The 18,938-nt window shown below is 36.1% G+C and overlaps 1 protein-coding gene across 1 annotated transcript in view; it reads right to left on the bottom strand.

Moving 5' to 3' along the window:
* The window catches only part of SBF2 (SET binding factor 2), a 502,701-nt gene that overhangs the window by 189,149 nt on the left and 294,614 nt on the right, over positions 1-18,938 (bottom strand). The window contains exons 14-16 of the mRNA XM_010829324.1: positions 17,622-17,826; positions 15,132-15,241; positions 12,918-13,067 (exon numbers count right to left, since the gene is read on the bottom strand). Coding sequence (XP_010827626.1) covers positions 12,918-13,067; positions 15,132-15,241; positions 17,622-17,826 — 465 coding nt within the window. The remainder of the gene's footprint in view (positions 1-12,917; positions 13,068-15,131; positions 15,242-17,621; positions 17,827-18,938) is intronic.

Raw genomic sequence — 18,938 nt, forward strand, 5'->3', positions numbered from 1 at the left:
TACTTTGTCAACAAAGGTCTGTCTAGTCAAGGCTATGGTTTTTCCAGTGGTCATGTATGGATGTGAGAGTTGGACTATAAAGAAAGCTGAGCGCTGAAGAATTGATGCTTTTGAACGTGGTGTTGGAGAAGACTCTTGAGAGTCCCTTGGACTGCAAGGAGATTCAACCAGTCCATCCTAAAGGAGATCAGTTCTGGGTGTTCACTGGAAGGACTGATATTGAAACGGAAACTCCAATACTTCAGCCACCTGATGCGAAGAGCTGACTCATCTGAAAAGACCCTGATGCTGGGAAAGATTGAGGGCAGGAGGAGAAGGGGACGATAGAGGATGAGATGGTTGGATGGCATCACCAACTCAATGGACATGGGTTTGGGTGGGCTCCGGGAGTTGGTGATGGACAGGAAGTCCTGGCAAGCTGTGGTTGATGGTGTTGCCGAGTCGGACATGACTGAGCGACTGTACAGAACTGAAAATACAAAAACCTTATGTGTACACTCATTGAGTTTCTACAAATATGCCATAATGTTTTTGAGATTTATCCATGAGGTTACATGTAACCTCATGGATATATTAACTTTTTTTTAAAAATACTGATTAGTATTACTTTGTATGGTATATGGTAATTTAAAAAAAATAACACCTATTCTCTGATTGATGGGCACCTGCACTGATTTCGGCTTTAGACTGTTATGAATAAAGCGCCTATGAATATTTTTGTTACGTCTTTTTGTAGTGATATGCTTTCATTTTTTAAAGGTAAGATCCAGGTGTGAAACTCCTGGATCATAGGGTAGGTATATGCTTACTTTGATAAGAATCTCCTAGACTTTTTTCTAAAGTGACTGTACCAGTTTACACTCTCAACAATAAAACATGAGAATTCTGAGTATCTTAAAACCCTGCCAACACTGGAGGGAGGTCCTAAAATGGTGGAAGAATAAGACAGGGAGACCACTTTCTCCCCACAAATTCATTGAAAGATCATTTGAACACTGAGAAAATACCACAAAACAACTTCTGAAAGCTGGCGGAGGACACAAGGCACCCAGAAAGGCAGCCCATTGTCCTCGAAAGGAGATGTTTTATCATCGGTGCTGTATGGATGGAGAAGTCGGCAGGAGGCTTAAGTCCAAAACTTGAGAAACTAGAAAACTCCTGACTCCAGGGAACATTAATCAGCAAGAGCTCATCCAAAAGCCTCCATACCTACAATGAAAGCAAGCTCCATCCAGGAGCCAACAAGTTTCAGAGCAAGACATACCAAGCTAATTCTTCAACAATGCAGGAACATAGCCCTGAGCACAAAAAAACAGGAGGCCAAAAGTCACACCAAACCCACAGACACCTCAAAACTCACTACTGGACACTTCTTTGCAATCCAAAGAGAAGAGATCCCACCTACCAGAACACGGACGCAAGCTTCCCTAACCAGGAAACCTTGAGAAGCCACTCGTCCAACTCCACCCACAGGGAGGAACCTCCACAATAAGAGGAACTGCAAACTTCCAGGATACAGAAAGACCACCCCAAACACAGCAACCTAAATAAGATGAAAAGGCAGAGAAATATTCAGCAGGTAAAGGAACATGATAAATGCCCACCAAACCAAACCAAAGAGGAGATAGAGAGTCTACCTGAAAAAGAATTCAGAATAATGATAGTAAAAATGATCCAAAATCTTGAAAACAAAATGGAGTTACAGATAAATAGTCTGGAGACAAGGATTGAGAAGAGGCAAGAAATGTTTAACAAGGACCTAGAAGAAATAAAAAAGTCAATCAGTGCAATAACTGAGATCAAAAGCACTCTGGAGGGAACCAACAGTAGAATAACTGAGGTAGAAGATAGGATAAGTGAGGTGGAAGATAGAATAGTGGAAATAAATGAAGCAGAGAGGAAAAAAGAAAAAATAATTAAAAGAAATGAGGACAACTTCAGAGACCTCTGGGACAATGTTAAACGCCCCAACATTTGAATCATAGGAGTCCCAGAAGAAGAAGACAAAAAGAAAGGCCATGAGAAAATACTTGAGGAGATAATAGTTAAAAACTTCCCTAAAATGGGGAAGGAAATAGCCACCTAGGTCCAAGAAACCCAGAGAGTCCCAAACAGGATAAACCCAAGGCAAAACACCCCAAGACACATATTAATCAAATTAATGAAGATCAAACACAAAGAATAAATATTAAAAGCAGCAAGGGAAGAACAACAAATAACATACAAGGGAATTCCCATAAGGATAACAGATGATCTTTCAATAGAAACTCTTCAAGCCAGAAGGGAATGGCAGGACATAGTTAAAGTGATGAAAGAGAAAAACCTACAACCCAATTATTGTACTCAACAAGGATCTCATTCAAATATGAAGGAGAAATCAAAAGCTTTACAGACAAGAAAAGCTCAGAGAATTCAGCACCACCAAACCAGCTCTTCAACAAATGCTAAAGGATCTTCTCTAGACAGGAAACATAGAAAAAGTTTATAAACTCAAACCCAAAACAACAAAGTAAATGGCAACGGGATCATACTTATCAATAATTACCTTAAATGTAAATGGGTTGAATGCCCCAACCAAAAGACGAAGACTGGCTGAATGGATACAAAAATAAGATCCCTATATATGCTGTCTACAAGAGACCCACGTCAAACCTAGGGACACCTACAGACTGAAAGTGAAGGGCTGGAAAAAGATATATCATGCAAATGGAGACCAAAAGAAAGCAAGAGTAGCAATACTCATATCAGGTAAAATAGACTTTGAAATAAAGGCAGTGAAAAGAGACAAAGAAGGACACTACATAATGATCAAAGGATCATTCCAAGAAGAAGATATAACAATTTTAAATATATATGCACACAACATAGGAGCACCACAATATGCAAAACAAATGCTAACAAGTATGAAAGGGGAAATTAACTAACACAATAATACTTGGAGACTTTAATACCCCACATACACCTATGGATAGATCAAATAAACAGAAAATCAGCAAGGAAACACAAACTTTAAGTGATACAATGAACCATTTAGACCTAATTGACATCTATAGGACATGTCACCCTAAAACAATGAATTTCACCTTTTTCTCAAGTGCACACGGAACCTTCTCCAGGATATATCACATCCTGGGCCATAAATCTAGCCTTCGTTAGTTCAAAAAAACTGAAATCATCTCAAGCATCTTTTCTGATCACAATGCAGTAAGATTAGATGTCAACTACAGGAAAAAAACTATTAAAAATACAAACATATGGAGGCTAAACAACACACTTCTGAATAACCAAAAATCACAGAAGAAATCAAAATATGCATAGAAACAAATGAAAATGAAGACACAACAACCCAAAACCTATGGGATTCAGTAAAAGCAGTGCTAAGGGGAAGGTTCAAAGCAATACAAGCCTACCTCAAGAAACAGAAGAGAAATCAAATAAAATACCTAACTCTACACCTAAAGCAACTAGAAAAAGAAAAAATAAAGCACTCCAGGGTTAGTAGAAGGAAAGAAATCATAAAAATCAGGGCAGAAATAAACGTAAAAGAAACAAAGAGGACCATAGCCAAAATCAACAAAGCTAAAAGCTAGTTCTTTGAGAAGATAAATATGATAGACAAACCATTAGCCAGACTCATCAAGAAATACAGGGAGAAGAATCAAATCAACAAAATTAGAAATGAAAATGAAGAAATCACAACAGACAACACAGAAATACAAAGGATCATAAGAGACGACTATCAGCAACTATATGCCAATAAAATGGAAAACTTGGAAGAAATGGACAAATTCTTATAAAAGTACAACTTTCCAAAACTGAACCAGGAAGAAATAGAAAATCTTAACAGACCCATCACAAGCACAGAATCGAAACTGTAATCAGAAATTTTCCAACAAACAAAAGCCCACAACCAGATGGCTTCACAGCTGAATTCTACCAAAAATTTAGAGAAGAGCTAACACCTATCCAGACTACATCATTAGAAATGCTGGGCTGGAAGAAGAACAAGCTGGAATCAAGATTGCTGGGAGAAATATCAATAACCTCAGATATGCAGATGACACCATCCTTATGGCAGAAAGTGAAGAGGAACTAAAAGGCCTCTTGATGAAAGTGAAAGTGGACAGTGAAAAAGTTGGCTTGAAGCTCAACATTCAGAAAACTAAGATCACGGCATCTGGTCCCATCACTTCATGGGAAATAGATGGGGAAACAGTGGAAACAGTGTCAGACTTTATTTTTCTGGGCTCCAAAATCACTGTGGATGGTGATTGCAGCCATGAAATTAAAAGACGCTTACTCCTTGGAAGCAAAGTTAAGACCAACCTAGATAGTATATTAAAAAGCAGAGACATTACTTTGCCAACAAAGGTCCATCTAGTCAAGGCTATGGTTTTTCCAGCAGTCATGTATGGATGTGAGAGTTGGACTGTGGAGAAAGCTGAGCACCGAAGAATTGATGGTTTTGAACTGTGGTGTTGGAGAAGACTCTTGAGAGTCCCTTGGACTGCAAGGAGATCTAATCAGTCCACTCTAAAGGAGACCAGTCCTGGGTGTTCTTCGGAAGGAATGATGCTAAAGTTGAAACTCCAGTACTTTAGCCACCTCATGAGAAGTGTTGACTCATTGGAAAAGACTCTGATGCTGGGAGGGATTGAGGGCAGGAGGAGAAGGGGACGACAGAGGAAGAGATGGCTGGATGCCGTCACTGACTTGATGGACGTGGGTTTGGGTGAACTGCAGGAATTGGTGATGGACAGGGAGGCCTGGCATGCTGTGGTTCATGGGGTTGCAAAGAGTCGGACATGACTGAGTGACTGAACTGAACTGAACACCTATCCTACTCAAACTCTTCCAAAAAACTGCAGAGGAAGGTAAACTTCCAAACTCATTCTATAAGGCCACCATCACCCTAATACCAAAACCAGACAAAGATGCCACAAAAAAAGAAAACTACAGACCAATATCACTGATGAACACAGATGCAAAAATCCTTAACAAAATTCTAGAAAAAAGAATCCAACAACATATTAAAAAGATCATACATCATGACCAAGTGGGCTTTATCCCAGGGATGCAAGGATTCTTCAGTATTTACAAATCAATCAATGTGATACACCACATTAACAAATTGAAAAATAAAAGCCATATGATTATCTCAATAGATGCAGAGAAAGCCTTTGACAATATTCAACATCCATTTATGATAAAAACCCTCCAGAAAGCAGGCATAGAAGGAACATACCTCAACATAATAAAAACCATATATGATAAACCCACAGCAAACATTATCCTCAATGGTGAAAAATTGAAAGCATTTCCCCTAAAGTCAGGAATAAGACAAGGATGCCCACTCTCACTACTAGTATTCAACATAGTTTTGGAAGTTTGAGCCACAGCAATCAGAGAAAAAAAGGAACAAAAGGACTCCGGATTGGAAAAGAGGAAGTAAAACTCTCACTATTTGCAGATGACATGATCCTAGACATAGAAAACCCTAAAGACTCCACCAGAAAATTATTAGAGCTTATCAATGAATATAGTAAAGTTGCAAGATATAAAATTAACACACAGAAATTCCTTGCATTCCTATACATTAACAATGAGAAAACACAAAGAGAAAGTAAGGAAACAATTCCATTCACCATTGCAATGAAAAGAATAAAATACTTAGGAATATATCTACCTAAAGAAACAAAAGACCTATATATAGAAAACTATAAAAACACTGATGAAAGAAATCAAAGATGACACAAATAGATGGAGAAATATACCATGTTTATGGATCGGAAGAATCAATATAGTTAAAGTAAGTATACTACCCAAAGCAATCTATAGATTCAATGCAATCCCTATCAAGCTACCAATGGTATTTTTCAGAGTACTAGAACAAATAATTTCACAATTTCTATGGAAATACAAAAAACCTCGAATAGCCAAAGCAATCTTGAGAAAGAAGAATGGAACTGGAGTAATCAACCTGCCCAACTTCAGGCTATACTACAAAGCTACAGTCATCAAGACAGTATGGTACTGGCATAAAGACAGAAAGATAGATCAATGGAACAAAATAGAAGGCCCAGAAATAAATCCATGCACCTATGGACACCTTTTCTTTGACAAAGGAGGCAAGAATATACAATGAAGAAAAGACAATCTCTTTAACAAGTGGTGCTGGGAAAACTGGTCAACCACTTGTAAAAGAATGAAACTAGAACACTTTCTAACATCATACACAAAAATGAACTCAAAATGATTTAAAGATCTAAATGTAAGACCAGAAACTATAAAACTCCTAGAGGAGAACATAGGCAAAACACTCTCTGACTTAAATCACAGAAGGATTCTCTATGGCCCACCTCCCAGAGTAATGGAAATAAAAGCAAAAATAAACAAATGGGACTAATTAAACTTAAATGTTTTTGCACAACGAAGGAAACTATAAGCAACGTGAAAAGACAGCTTTCAGAATGGGAAAAATAATAGCAAATGAAGCAACTGACAAAGAATTAATCTCAAAAATATACAAGCAACTCCTGCAGCTCAATTCCAGAAAAATAAGCGACCCAATCAAAAAATGGGCCAAAGAACTAAACAGACATTTCTCCAAAGAAGACATACAGATGACTGACAAACCATGAAAAGATGCTCAATATCACTCATTATCAGAGAAATGCAAATCAAAACCACAAGGTACCATCTCATGCCAGTCAGAATGGTTGCTATCAAAAAGTCTAGAAACAATAAATGCTGGAGACGGTGTGGAGAAAAAGGAACCCTCTTACACTGTTGGTAGGAATGCAGACTAGTACAGCCACTATGGAGAACAGTGTGGAGATTCCTTAAAAAACTGGAAATAGAACTGCCATACGACCCAGCTATCCCACTGCTGGGCATACACACCAAGGAAACCAGAATTGAAAGAGACATGTGTACTCCAATATTCATTGCAGCACTGTTTACAATAGCCAGGACACGGAAGCAACCTAGATATCCATCAGCAGACGAATGGATAAGAAAGCTGTGGTACATATACACGATGGAATATTACTCAGCTATTAAAAAGAATGCATTTAAATCAGTTCTAATGAGGTGGATGAAACTGGAGCCTATTACACAGAACGAAGTAAGTCAGAAAGAAAAACACCAATACAGTATATTAACACATAGATATGGAATTTAGAAAGATGGTAATGATGACCCTATATGCAAGACAGCGAAACAGACACAGATGTAAAGAAAACACTTTTGGACTCTGTGGGAGAAGGTGAGGGTGGGATGATTTGGGAGAATAGCATTGAAACATGTATATTATCATATGTGAAACAGATCGCCAGTCCAGGTTCCATGCATGAGACAGGGTGCTCAGGGCTGGTGCACTGGGATGACCCTGAGGGATGGGATAGGGAGGGAGAGGGGAGGGGGGTTCAGGATGGGGAACACACGTACACCCGTGGAGGATTCATGTCAATGTATGACAAAACCACCACAGTATTGTAAAGTAATTAGCCTACAATTAAAAAAAAAAAAACCCTGCCAACATTTCGTATTGCCAATCTTTCTAATTTTAGCCATACTGGTGGTTATATAGTATTATCTCATAATGGTTTCAATTTGCATTTCTTAGATGACTGACACTGACTAGTTCATGTTTTTATTGACCATTTCCATATCTTACTTTGTGAAGTGTCTGTTTAAGCTGTCCATTTTCAAAAAATGGCTTGGCTTCTTCTTCTTAAGTTGTAGGAGTTCTTGATATAACCATGACATCAGTTCTTTGTCACATATATATTTTGGAATAATTTTTCCTAGTCTTCAATATTCATTTTCTTAATTCTGTCTTTTGATAAGCTTATGTTTTAATTTCTATTAAGTATAATTATGTTTTTTTTTTCTTTTTTTGGTTATCACTTTTTGTGCCCTAAGAAACTTTTGCCAGTTATAGAAATTATAAGTGGCAAAAGATTCAATTAATAATTTTTTAAAAAAGGAAACTGTTGCTCATTCCCAAGTCATGAAACTATTCCATGCTTTCCCCTAAAAACTTTGTGGTTTTCTATTTTATGTTTATGTATATGCTCTACCTCAATTAATCCTTGTGTCTGATATGGGTAGAAATTGAGGTTCACTTTCTTCCATATGGATAGTCAGTTTTCCAGCACTATTTGTGGAAAAAATTTTCCTCCCCTGATTGGATTATTTTGGTGCCTTTAACAAATTTCCCATAAATTCAAGTCTAATTTCTGGGTGCCCTTTTCCACTGATCTATTTGACATGTCAGTATTACACTATCTTGATTACTGTGGGTTGATATTAAGTCTTGAAACCAGGTAGGGTTAAGTCCTCCAACTTGTTCTTATTCAAGATTAATTTGGCCACTCTAAGTCTTCAGCATTTCCACATACATTTTGGAATCATCCAGTCAATTTCTAAGAAAAAGTTTGCTGCAATTCTTATTGGAATTGCATTCAGGCTACAGGTTGATTTGTAGAGAACTGACATATTAATGATACTGGGTTTTCCATATCCTTTGATGTTTTACTTTACTGATTACATAATCTAAACTCATCTAGCCCTTTTGTTAGTTTCTTATTATCTGCTTACTTTGTATTCAATCCTTTTATTTAAATATTTTAATTATTATATATTCAAATTAGATAATTCTAAAATATAATGCCTATGAGGTTTTCAATCTGTTTTTGTATGTTTCTGTTAACACTTTCACACTGGCTCATTTCTTTGGTATTTGGTCATTTTAAAATTGTGACTTCACATCTCACTAAAGTTTATCCGTGGGAACCCTGACTGCCTAAATTGGGGCTGATAAATATTTAATAAATTATACAAAAGATTTATATTGTTTCTTCTGGAAGCAACGGTGAGGGGTATACCACTGAAGAGGGATTATTTCATTTTTCTTCCAATGTCCTACCCTGGGGTAAATAAAGCTCTCAGGTTCAACCAGCTGTCTTACAGAAGTCAAGACTTAACTGATTGAGCTCATGTATCTGGTTTCCCCAACTGCTAAGTGCTCAGAATTTGGTTTTCCCTACTTATCTTTTTCTTGAGAATAGAGGAGAGGTCTTTTAGAGATTTCCTTTTCTTCTTAGGAAAAACGATATATAAAAATCATGGGTTTTTGCTGTTGCAATTTTCTAAGATCTATTTCTACATTAGTGAGAGGGTCCCTCATACCCTGCAGTTTATTATAAGGCTGGAAATGGAGTACTCCACTGGGTTTTTAAGTTATAATTTACCATTAAAAGATCTTAGCTAAGATCTTACACATAAAAATTATGTATCTGCTAAAATGAAAATAGTTAAATCCATGATATTTTTGAAGAGACATATAGTAATCTCAGTTATAAAAAAAACTAAAATAAGATCAGTTATTTGAGATGAGAAAATACATAGGAATAATCTATAATCTCCATAAACCAGTTCTTTAAAAAATCATCTTGGCACTGAAAGAACATGATAAACAAAATAACCCCTTGGCAGTACTCATGTTCCATTTAATTTTCCCTTGAGGACAGAAACTACAGGATAACTTCATGACAAACAAAAATAACTAAAGTTTTTGAATCACTACCTAAAACTTAGTTCATTTAATGTTTCTATTTTAAAACACCAACACAGATGTTTGGCCTCTCTGCTTTGAAACTCTATGCTTTTGTAAAAAAATGTTCAGAATGTTATGTTAAATCCCCACAAGTATTGTAACAAGAATATAAATATTAATAAATCCCAAGTTGGTAAATAAGTAATTCATTAAAATAAAAGTATCACATATGAACTCATTTATAACTGAAAAGAGCCTCTCTATAATAGAACAAAGACAAGATCTAATTTTATGAAATACTGAATTACAAAACATTAAGAGCTCATTAGTGCAGGTGCATTTGGAAGCAGCAGCAACAACAAACCCAAGCTTCCCCCGACAGAATATGATTATTCCAATGAAAAGGAGTATTTTTCTAGCCCAAGGGTACCTGGCTATTCTGTAATCAATTACTAATTGGTTTATGCTAAAATTAAGTTTAGATAAAGCCTTCTAATTTAGTTCTTCAGTTAATTCAGTTCAGTCGCTCAGTCATGTCCAACTCTTTGCAACCCCATGAACCCAGTTAATTACAGCACATAAAATACAAATGGAAAAAAGCCTCCCAAAATAGTTTTTTCAGTTTTATCACCAGGTATAGGGAACCAGGATATTATCTAAGTTTAGGACTTCTTGTAACCTTGATCTCTTAATCAAATTCTTTTGTTCTCTGTAATGATAGTACCAAAGGAACTGAAACAAAGGAACAGAAGTAGCAAAAGACTTGTGATTTTTATGGCAAATGAATTATGTCTTACTCTTCTCATAAAGTTTCAATAATTCCTTCCTACAAAAATGAGAATACTCTTCTGTTATAAAAAACCCTTGTTATATGTTTTAGATAATTTAATTATGCTTATGTGTATGTGTGTGTTTCAAGCAGAGAAAAGTTTAAATGGAAGTCAAAACTCTTCTAATCTATGTATGTCAGAGATAACCATTACTAAGGATTTAGTGTAAATATCCTTCTAGATTTTCATTATAATATACATACCTACATACATATAATTTTAGGTCAAAATAGAATTATATCTACCTTATGTACCCCTGGTGGCTCAGATGGTAAAGAATCTGCCTGCAGTGAGAGAGACCTGGGTTCAATCCCTGGGTTGGGAAGATCTCCTGGAGGAGGGCATGGCAACCCACTCCAGTATTCTTGCCTAAGGAATCCCCATGGACAGAGGAGCCTGGTGGGCTACAGTCCATGTAGTCACAAAGAATCAGACATGACTGAGTGGCTAAGCACTACCTTATGTATCTTTCTGTGTGCCCACCTGGCAATATGTAACAGAAGTTTTTTCCTATAGGTATATATTATAGTGCTACCTCTTTTATTTTAGTAGCAGAACAGTATTCCAAAGAAGTGTTCTACCATACTTACATTAATTTATATCCAAATGGTAAACATTTAGGATGCTTTCAATTTTTGATATTGTAAACTATTATAGCTAGTCTCTTACGCTGTAAAATAAGAATTTATTTCCAGTAGAGGTGAATTATCTCCTATTTTGTTAATTTGCTTTAATAAACCACAAAGTGCTTGTTACCAGATTACATTTTTCATTCTAGCTTTTAAGTTAGAATTTCTGAGAAAGATATTATCTGAAATGCATTTGAAAAGATAAATACACCCTGCAAAAAAATATAACAGTAGTACCCTAAGACATTAATGTGTAAATTATAAGGAAGACCTTAGCAGACATTTCTCTAAAGAAGACATAGAGATGGCCAAGAGGTACATGAAAAGATGCTCAACATCACTAATTATTAGAGAAATGCAGATCAAAAACTACTACCTCACAGAATGGCCATCATCAAAAAGTCCACAAATAATAAACGCTGGAGAGGATATAAAGAAAAGAGAACCCTCGTGCACTATTGGTAGGAATGTAAATTGATACAGCCACTATAGAGAACAGTACAGGGGTTCCTTAAAAAACTAAAAATTGAACTACCATATAATAAGGGGTTCCTTAAAAAACTAAAAATTGAACTACCATATAATCCACCTGCAATCCACCTGCAGGAGACCCCAGTTTGATTCCTGGGTCAGCAAGTTACCCGGGAGAAGGGACAGGCTACCCACTCTAGTATTCATGGGCTTCCCTGGTGGCTCAGACGGTGAAGAATCTGACCCGGGAGACCTAGGTTCGATCCCTGGGTTGAAGACTCCCTGGAGGAGGGTGTGGCAACTCACTCTTGCCTGGAGAAACCCTGTGGAAAGAGGAGCCAGGCGGGCTACGGTCCATGGGGTCACAAAGAGTCAGACACAAATGAGCGACTAAGCACAGCACACAGCACCATATAATCCAGCAATCCAAACATTTGCTGCAGCACTATTTACAATAGGGAGGATATGGAAGCAACCTAAATATCCATCAACAGATGAATAGATAAACAAGATGTGGTGCATATAAACAATGGAATATCACTCAGCTATAAAAGGAACAAAATTGGGTCATTTGTACAGGCAGGATGGACCCAGAGTCAGAGTGAAGTTAAGTCAGAATGAGAAACAAATATTGTATATTAACACATATATGTGGAATCTAGAAAAATGGTACAGATGAAACTATCTGCAGAGATGAAGATGTGGAGAATGGAAGTGTGGGCATGGAGTTGGGGGTTGGGCCATGGATGAATTGGGAGATGGGGACTGATGTATGTGCACCGCCATGTGTAAAACAGATAGCTAGTAGGAATTTGTTGTTCCTGTTGTATAATGTAGGGAGCTGAGCTGGGATGATTTAGAGGGGTGGGATGGAGGAGGTGGGAAGGGGGGTCAAGAGGGAGGGGATATATATATATGAAAACAGATAGCTGATTCACTTTGTAGTACAACACTGTAAAGCAACTGTAACCCAAGGAAAAAAAAATGATACAATTAATACCCATATACATAGGTTAAGAAATAGATTATGAACCGAATAATTCATTCATCATTTGGATTACCCACCATTCATTGCCCTCTATTTTAACCGTACAACTGAAAACTGGCTGAAAAGGGATGACAAAAATATAGACATTAAGTAATATACACTGAATGTTTCAAAGATGACTTCACTTCAGAAAGCTTACTTACAGAACTAGCAAAATAACCTAGTATTTTTCAAGGAAAAAAAAGAATAAAAACACTCCTAATATTTATGCTGAGCAATACATAAGTGTTTCTAACAGAAATGCTACAAATATCAGCTCTTCATATTATCAGATGTGGAAGGCTTAAGAACCTGATATACTAGTAATTATTGAACTGCCTGGGGAAAAAAGTATTATTCTCAAATAAGAAGAGAAATCTGAAAGAACTAAAAGTTACCTGTAGAGTACAGTTCATCATCCTTATTATGTAGTCAAACTGCTGATGATCTAATATTGCCCGGTTCTGCTGAACATGTAAACCCAGCTCATCAGTGAGACACTGTCTTGCTGCCTTTCCTTTAAGGGCTCTCAGTGCAGCAGGAAGGGTCTGAGGACATAAGAGGCAGACATGAACAAGAGGTTTCACTGGAAAAAAAATAACTTTAAATCATGCTAACTCATGCATATCCTGTAAACCATTTAACAGAGCTATTAGAATTAGAAAAGAGTTGATTTGCTGTTAAGGACAACATGGATTTATAGTGATTTTTTAAATTTGTAAGGCAGCATGAAAATAAACAGGACTAGTTTAAGTGATACATTTAAAAAACATTAAACTTCATTAAAAAAAAAAAACTTATCAAAACTGTGGCCACCAAAATAACTGCTGCTTCAGATTCTGAGTCAAAACCATGGATACTTGACATGTTCTTTCAATAACTGGCCACATCTCCACCGCAAGAATAGAAGGAAAAATTAAAATAACAAGAAGCATGAGTGATTTTATTCTTTTATAGTGATTAGCAACTTAATCACTACTCAGTTTTAATTTATGACTGGGAAATTCTGCAATCCCTTCTATTTCAAAAGTATAATTAAGAAGGAAAAAACTCAGAGCAACAAATAGAAATCTTTAGGTTTACATACTAAAACTCTTCCACTTCCTCACCCACAAGAATGCCTCTTCCAGTTCACCTTTAGAGCCTGAGTTACTTTACATAACCTAGTATTAACAATAGGCTTATTTAACTTTGGAAACGTAAAATGAGAACAAAGGAGCAAATATGAAGGAAGGAAAAAGACTGAGAGTAGGAGGTCCTAATATTGTTCCAAAGGCACAAGAAACAGTGTGAAAGTTGAAAGCAAGAGAAGCAAAAGAAAGTCCCTTTAACACTTCAATCATAAGAAAAAATGGATTCCAAAAAACTCAAAACACAGACTTGAGGGTCATTAAGTGGATAAAAACTTTGTTTCACAAGCTTTACTAGCCCCATGTAATAAATGCTCAGAACTATGACAAGTCACTAAGAAAAGGTGACATTAATGTTTAATATGTTTTATTAAAGAAGGCAAGAAAATGTGCTATTAAAGCACACATTAAAGGCATATTTAAATGAAGATCACAATTTTTATAATTCATTACTTGTTTTAAGTAGATTTTTTGTAATAAATAAAATTATATTGTAAATGTTTTTAAGCCTCTTGATGAAAGTGAAAGGAGAGTGAAAAAGTTGGCTTAAAGGTCAACATTCAGAAAACTAAGATCATGGCATCACTTCATGGCAATTAGATGGGGAAACAGTGTAAACAGTGGCTGACTTTATATTTTTGGGCTCCAAAAATCACTGCAGATGGTGACTGCAGCCATGAAATTAAAAGACGCTTACTCCTTGGAAGGAAAGTTATAACCAACCTAGACAGCACATTAAAAAGCAGAGACATTACTTTGCCAACAAAGGTCCGTCTCGTCAAGGCTATGGTTTTTCAGTAGTCATATATGGATGTGAGAGTTGGACTATAAAGAAAGCTGAGCACTGAAGAATTGATGCTTTTGAACTGTGGTGTTGGAGAAGACTCTTGAGAGTCCCTTGGACTGCAAGGAGATCCAACCAGTCCATCCTAAAGGAAATCAGTCCTGAGTGTTCATTGAAAGGACTGATGTTGAAGCTGAAACTCCAATACTTTGGCTACCTGATGCAAAGAACTGACTCATTGGAAAAGACCCTGATGCTGGGAAAGACAAGGCAGGAGGAGAAGGAGACAACAGAGGATGAGATGGTTGAATGGCATCACCGACTCAATGGAGATGAGTCTGAGTAAACTCCAGGAGTTGGTGATGGATACGGTGGCCTACAGTGCTGCTGTCCATGGTGTCGTGAAGAGTTGGACACGACTGAGCAACTGAACTGAACTGACTGAAGTTTCTAAATAATATGCCAAAATAGAATTTAATGAACAATGTTTAAAAGTTTCAGGGGGGGAAATGACTATCAATATTTCGGGCTTGGCTAAGATTTTAAATATTAGACACTATTCATTTAAAATGATAAAAACAATGAAAGAATACTTTATAAAGAAAAGGGATGGAAATAGAGGAGAGGTCAGTTGGCAAGCTAAACACAGAAATCTGAAAGGGACATGATGAATATTGGGAATGATGGCGTTTTATTACCTTTTCAGTCTCCAATGTTTTATTTTCAAATATGAATGAAATGCAGTTTCTAACGACTTCCAATCTCTGTGCACTGTTGAAAACTGTTGTCACTTTATCCATTATTGAAACTATTAAAGGAATACAACACAAATTAAATTCCTTTGGCAATAATAAAAGCAAGGGGAATATTACTATTTACAGTTTATATGACTCTGCTTACATGACAAACACTTAAGCCTTTATTTCCCCCTTGTTACATGACACTGAAGGTACTTCATCACTTTGATTACATTTCTACGTTGTGAAGTGACAGGCTAATCAATAGCTTATTGAGGATAATTTCACAGGATAGATGCTAATACTGTACTTAACTCTTACACAAATTAATTCACATTGCACAGTAAAATTTTATTAAGCAAAGATAAGCATCTCTTTTTTTAACCATTAGTTGTAAACAAACAGACAAGAAATGTGTCAGGTACAAGATCATGACCAACACAGCTAAGGCTCATATATAGAGGACTGACTACTAACAGGAAAAGAAGCTGATATTTCTAACATATTACCAAAGAAAAACCACATACCACTAAAAATTAGGTTCTAAAAATCTGAGTATAGGTGACCTGAAGAAGCACTGCACACAAACAAAAGTGATTATGGCCGAACAACTGCTTTACAAATCTGGGAGAGTCACTTTTCGGTTCTGTGAACTTAGTACCTATCAACTTCACAAGATTGGATAATTCTAGTGTACTACATAAGCTAAAATTACTTAAAACAAATGTAACTTATTAAAAGAATACTAGAAGATAGAAATTAAATCAGTATTCATTAAATAAATATCATTTGTACAAATCAGGTAGTAGCTATAATTCTTAAGCCTTATATTTTATGATTGCTCTTACCTAACAAGAAAAACCATAATACCATACTCTTGGCCTTCCTTTCATTTCATCAATATGAACTTTTACATTCTTAAAACAAGTTTTTAAACTTAAAAATTTTGAAATAATCATGAGCTTACACAGAGTTACAAATTAGTACAGAGAAGATCCATGTACTTCACACCCAACTTCCCCAAATGGTGGTATCTTACCTAACTATAGTGCTTTATCAGAATCAGGAAATCAATCTTACTTGGTTTTTACTAGTTCTCTTGAAATCATTTAAAATTATGTAACAGTAATGACCATGATGGTAAAATAGATTATTTCATATGACTTTCTCTGTCTGAAATGTGCATTCTTTATTTTGTACTCTGGAGCTTCCCACATGTGGAGGTCTGTGGCATAGATAGAAACTGAAATTGATCTGTATTTAGAGTAGAAAATGTCTTAGTCTCCAAGTAAGACCACATACTTTAGAGAGCAACAATAAATTTTTAGTTCTAAAATTTCTTTCATAGCATTTTAAATTTTCTTTAGGATGAACCATTAAAAATCCCACCTTTTAAAATAATGAATCTGTTTACCATCTGGAAATTCTTACTTTCCTTTGGAGACTATGACTTAGTTCATTCCCAGGACAAAGTTCTTCACTTAGAGTTTGATATATCAGGGATTGGCCAAATCCTCAGCTGCAGCATTCTAATACTAGCTTTCTAACAGTTGACAACAACTCTGGTTTATGGGTATTCGACTTTTCAGGTCTTCCTTCTTAAGGTTTTGGCTTTCAAATGCTATTTTTAGCAGTTCATCATCATTCTGGCACCTCTGAAGAATAGCTGGAAAGTAATTACCTTCTCAAAATGTGAATGGTTCTTAAAGTGACATAGCAATTGTACACTCATATTAAGTGGGTATCATGTAAGATGAAACACTCATACTTTTAAAACTTTAATGCAATGAAAATCCTGATTCTGATCAATTTAAACAAATCAGAAATTGGACAGAGGTCCCTGCATTCATCTTTCACTCATTCATTCATCATTCTTTCATCTGTTTGTTTATTCATTCATTTTGGTTTTATAGGCAGTCCATGCAGGGACAAATACTGAGTCATATGTATTTCTCTCACTGACTACAATGAGAGATCCCATATGCATATAAAAAATTTGATGTTGACTGAAAATGAAGAAAGTAAAGAGATTATACAAAAATAATACTGAGACAAGGCTACAATTCAAGCAGATAAAATTTTAAACCAACTTCATGTGTGTACTTAAAGAAAGCATTCAACTAAGTTATGAATATTAAACTTACAAGATGAAACCCTTCAAAAAGTAACTACCCTAACACATTGGCTTCTCTATTTTCTTCTCCATGTGAAAGTATGATCAACACTTAAGTATAAGCTGGTATTATGTAGGGAAATTACAGCAAATTAGTATTATTAAGTAAATAATAAGTAATATTCACATTACTATATAATATCCCTGACCAGGGATCAAAGCTGGGCCCCCTGCATTGGGAGCATGCAGTCTTAGCCACTGGATCACCAGGGAAGTCCCTGTGTCTTATATCTTGATTAAAAGTTTACCTTAAAACAAACAAATAGATAAATACATACCAACAGGTGGACCTGCAGGCACAACACATTTCTTTTCCACTCTTGAAGCAGGAGGTGCATTCTGATTCTTAGCAAGATTTTCCTGTATTAATTCCTGTACCCGAGTTTCATTAATTTTGGGGAAAGGAAGAATATGAACTCGCAAGTGGGATCCTTCTGTTGGGCGTGGAACTTTCTGAAATGCCATATGAGGGTTTGGATTCTCCTGCAATATTAAACATAGGTAAGATTATTCAAAAGTTAAAATAACAATGGCAGATTGTTGGCCAGAGGGACAGAAACTGAAATCAGACAGGTGAGAGATTGTACATATATTCAGATATATGCCATAAAATACAGAGTCCTGGAATACATGAGCTACCAGCAGCATCTGATACAGCTGATCAATCACTCTTTTCCTCTTCAACACACACTTTCTTTCTTCACTTGGTTTGTAAATTTCTTGCTACATCTTTGTCTACTTTTTATCTCCTTAATCTCTTAACTATGTGACTACCCCAGGGCTCAGACCACAGGCCTCTTTTCCATTTATATCTACTTCCTTGGTGATAACTTACAGTCTCGTATTTTTAACTACAAGAACACCAATGATTCACAAATTTTGGTCTCCAAATAAGTGTCCTCCTGAACTCCATATCCATATATTCAACAATCCACAAATACTGTTTCCACTTGGATTTAAAATAACATCTCGAATATATGTTCAAAACGAGCACTTAGTATTCACCTCCTCCAAAACTGCTATCTACAGTCTTCCTCACTTCAGTACATGGCATATTTATTTCTTCTGATCACTTCAGTGAAAAACTTAGAGTAATCATTAATGCCTTTCTCTAATACCCCATTATCCATTCCTGGGCAAACCTTTAACTTGTGTCTTTAAACTATATCTATAACCTGACCACTTTTCAATACATCTTGGTTTAAGTCAGCATCTCTTTCATACTGCTAAGAACAGTCTCCTAATCTGTCTCCCTGCTCCACCCTTGCTCCCACTTTCACTCTATTTTTAATACTGCAGACAGAGTGATCTAGTTAAAGCATGTCAAATTATTATCTACTTGTTCATAATAAGTGGGACACGATGTTGAACACATATCAGGACTGTATTAGTTAAATTAATTGTGTCAGCTAATATTTTCATAGACCCTAGGAGTTGGCATGGAGTTTTATCCAGCCACTACTTTTGTAGAATTATATTTCAAATACTACAGGCAGAGTGGAATCCATACTTTTTACAAAGTTCCATCTGAAAGGCTGCTGTACAATCATTCTTAGGCCAACTCTTGCATTTACCATTCAGTGAAACCAGAAAGT

The sequence above is a fragment of the Bison bison genome, unplaced genomic scaffold, assembly GCF_000754665.1.
Source record: "Bison bison bison isolate TAMUID 2011002044 unplaced genomic scaffold, Bison_UMD1.0 scf7180017864503, whole genome shotgun sequence".
Lineage (NCBI taxonomy): Eukaryota > Metazoa > Chordata > Mammalia > Artiodactyla > Bovidae > Bison > Bison bison.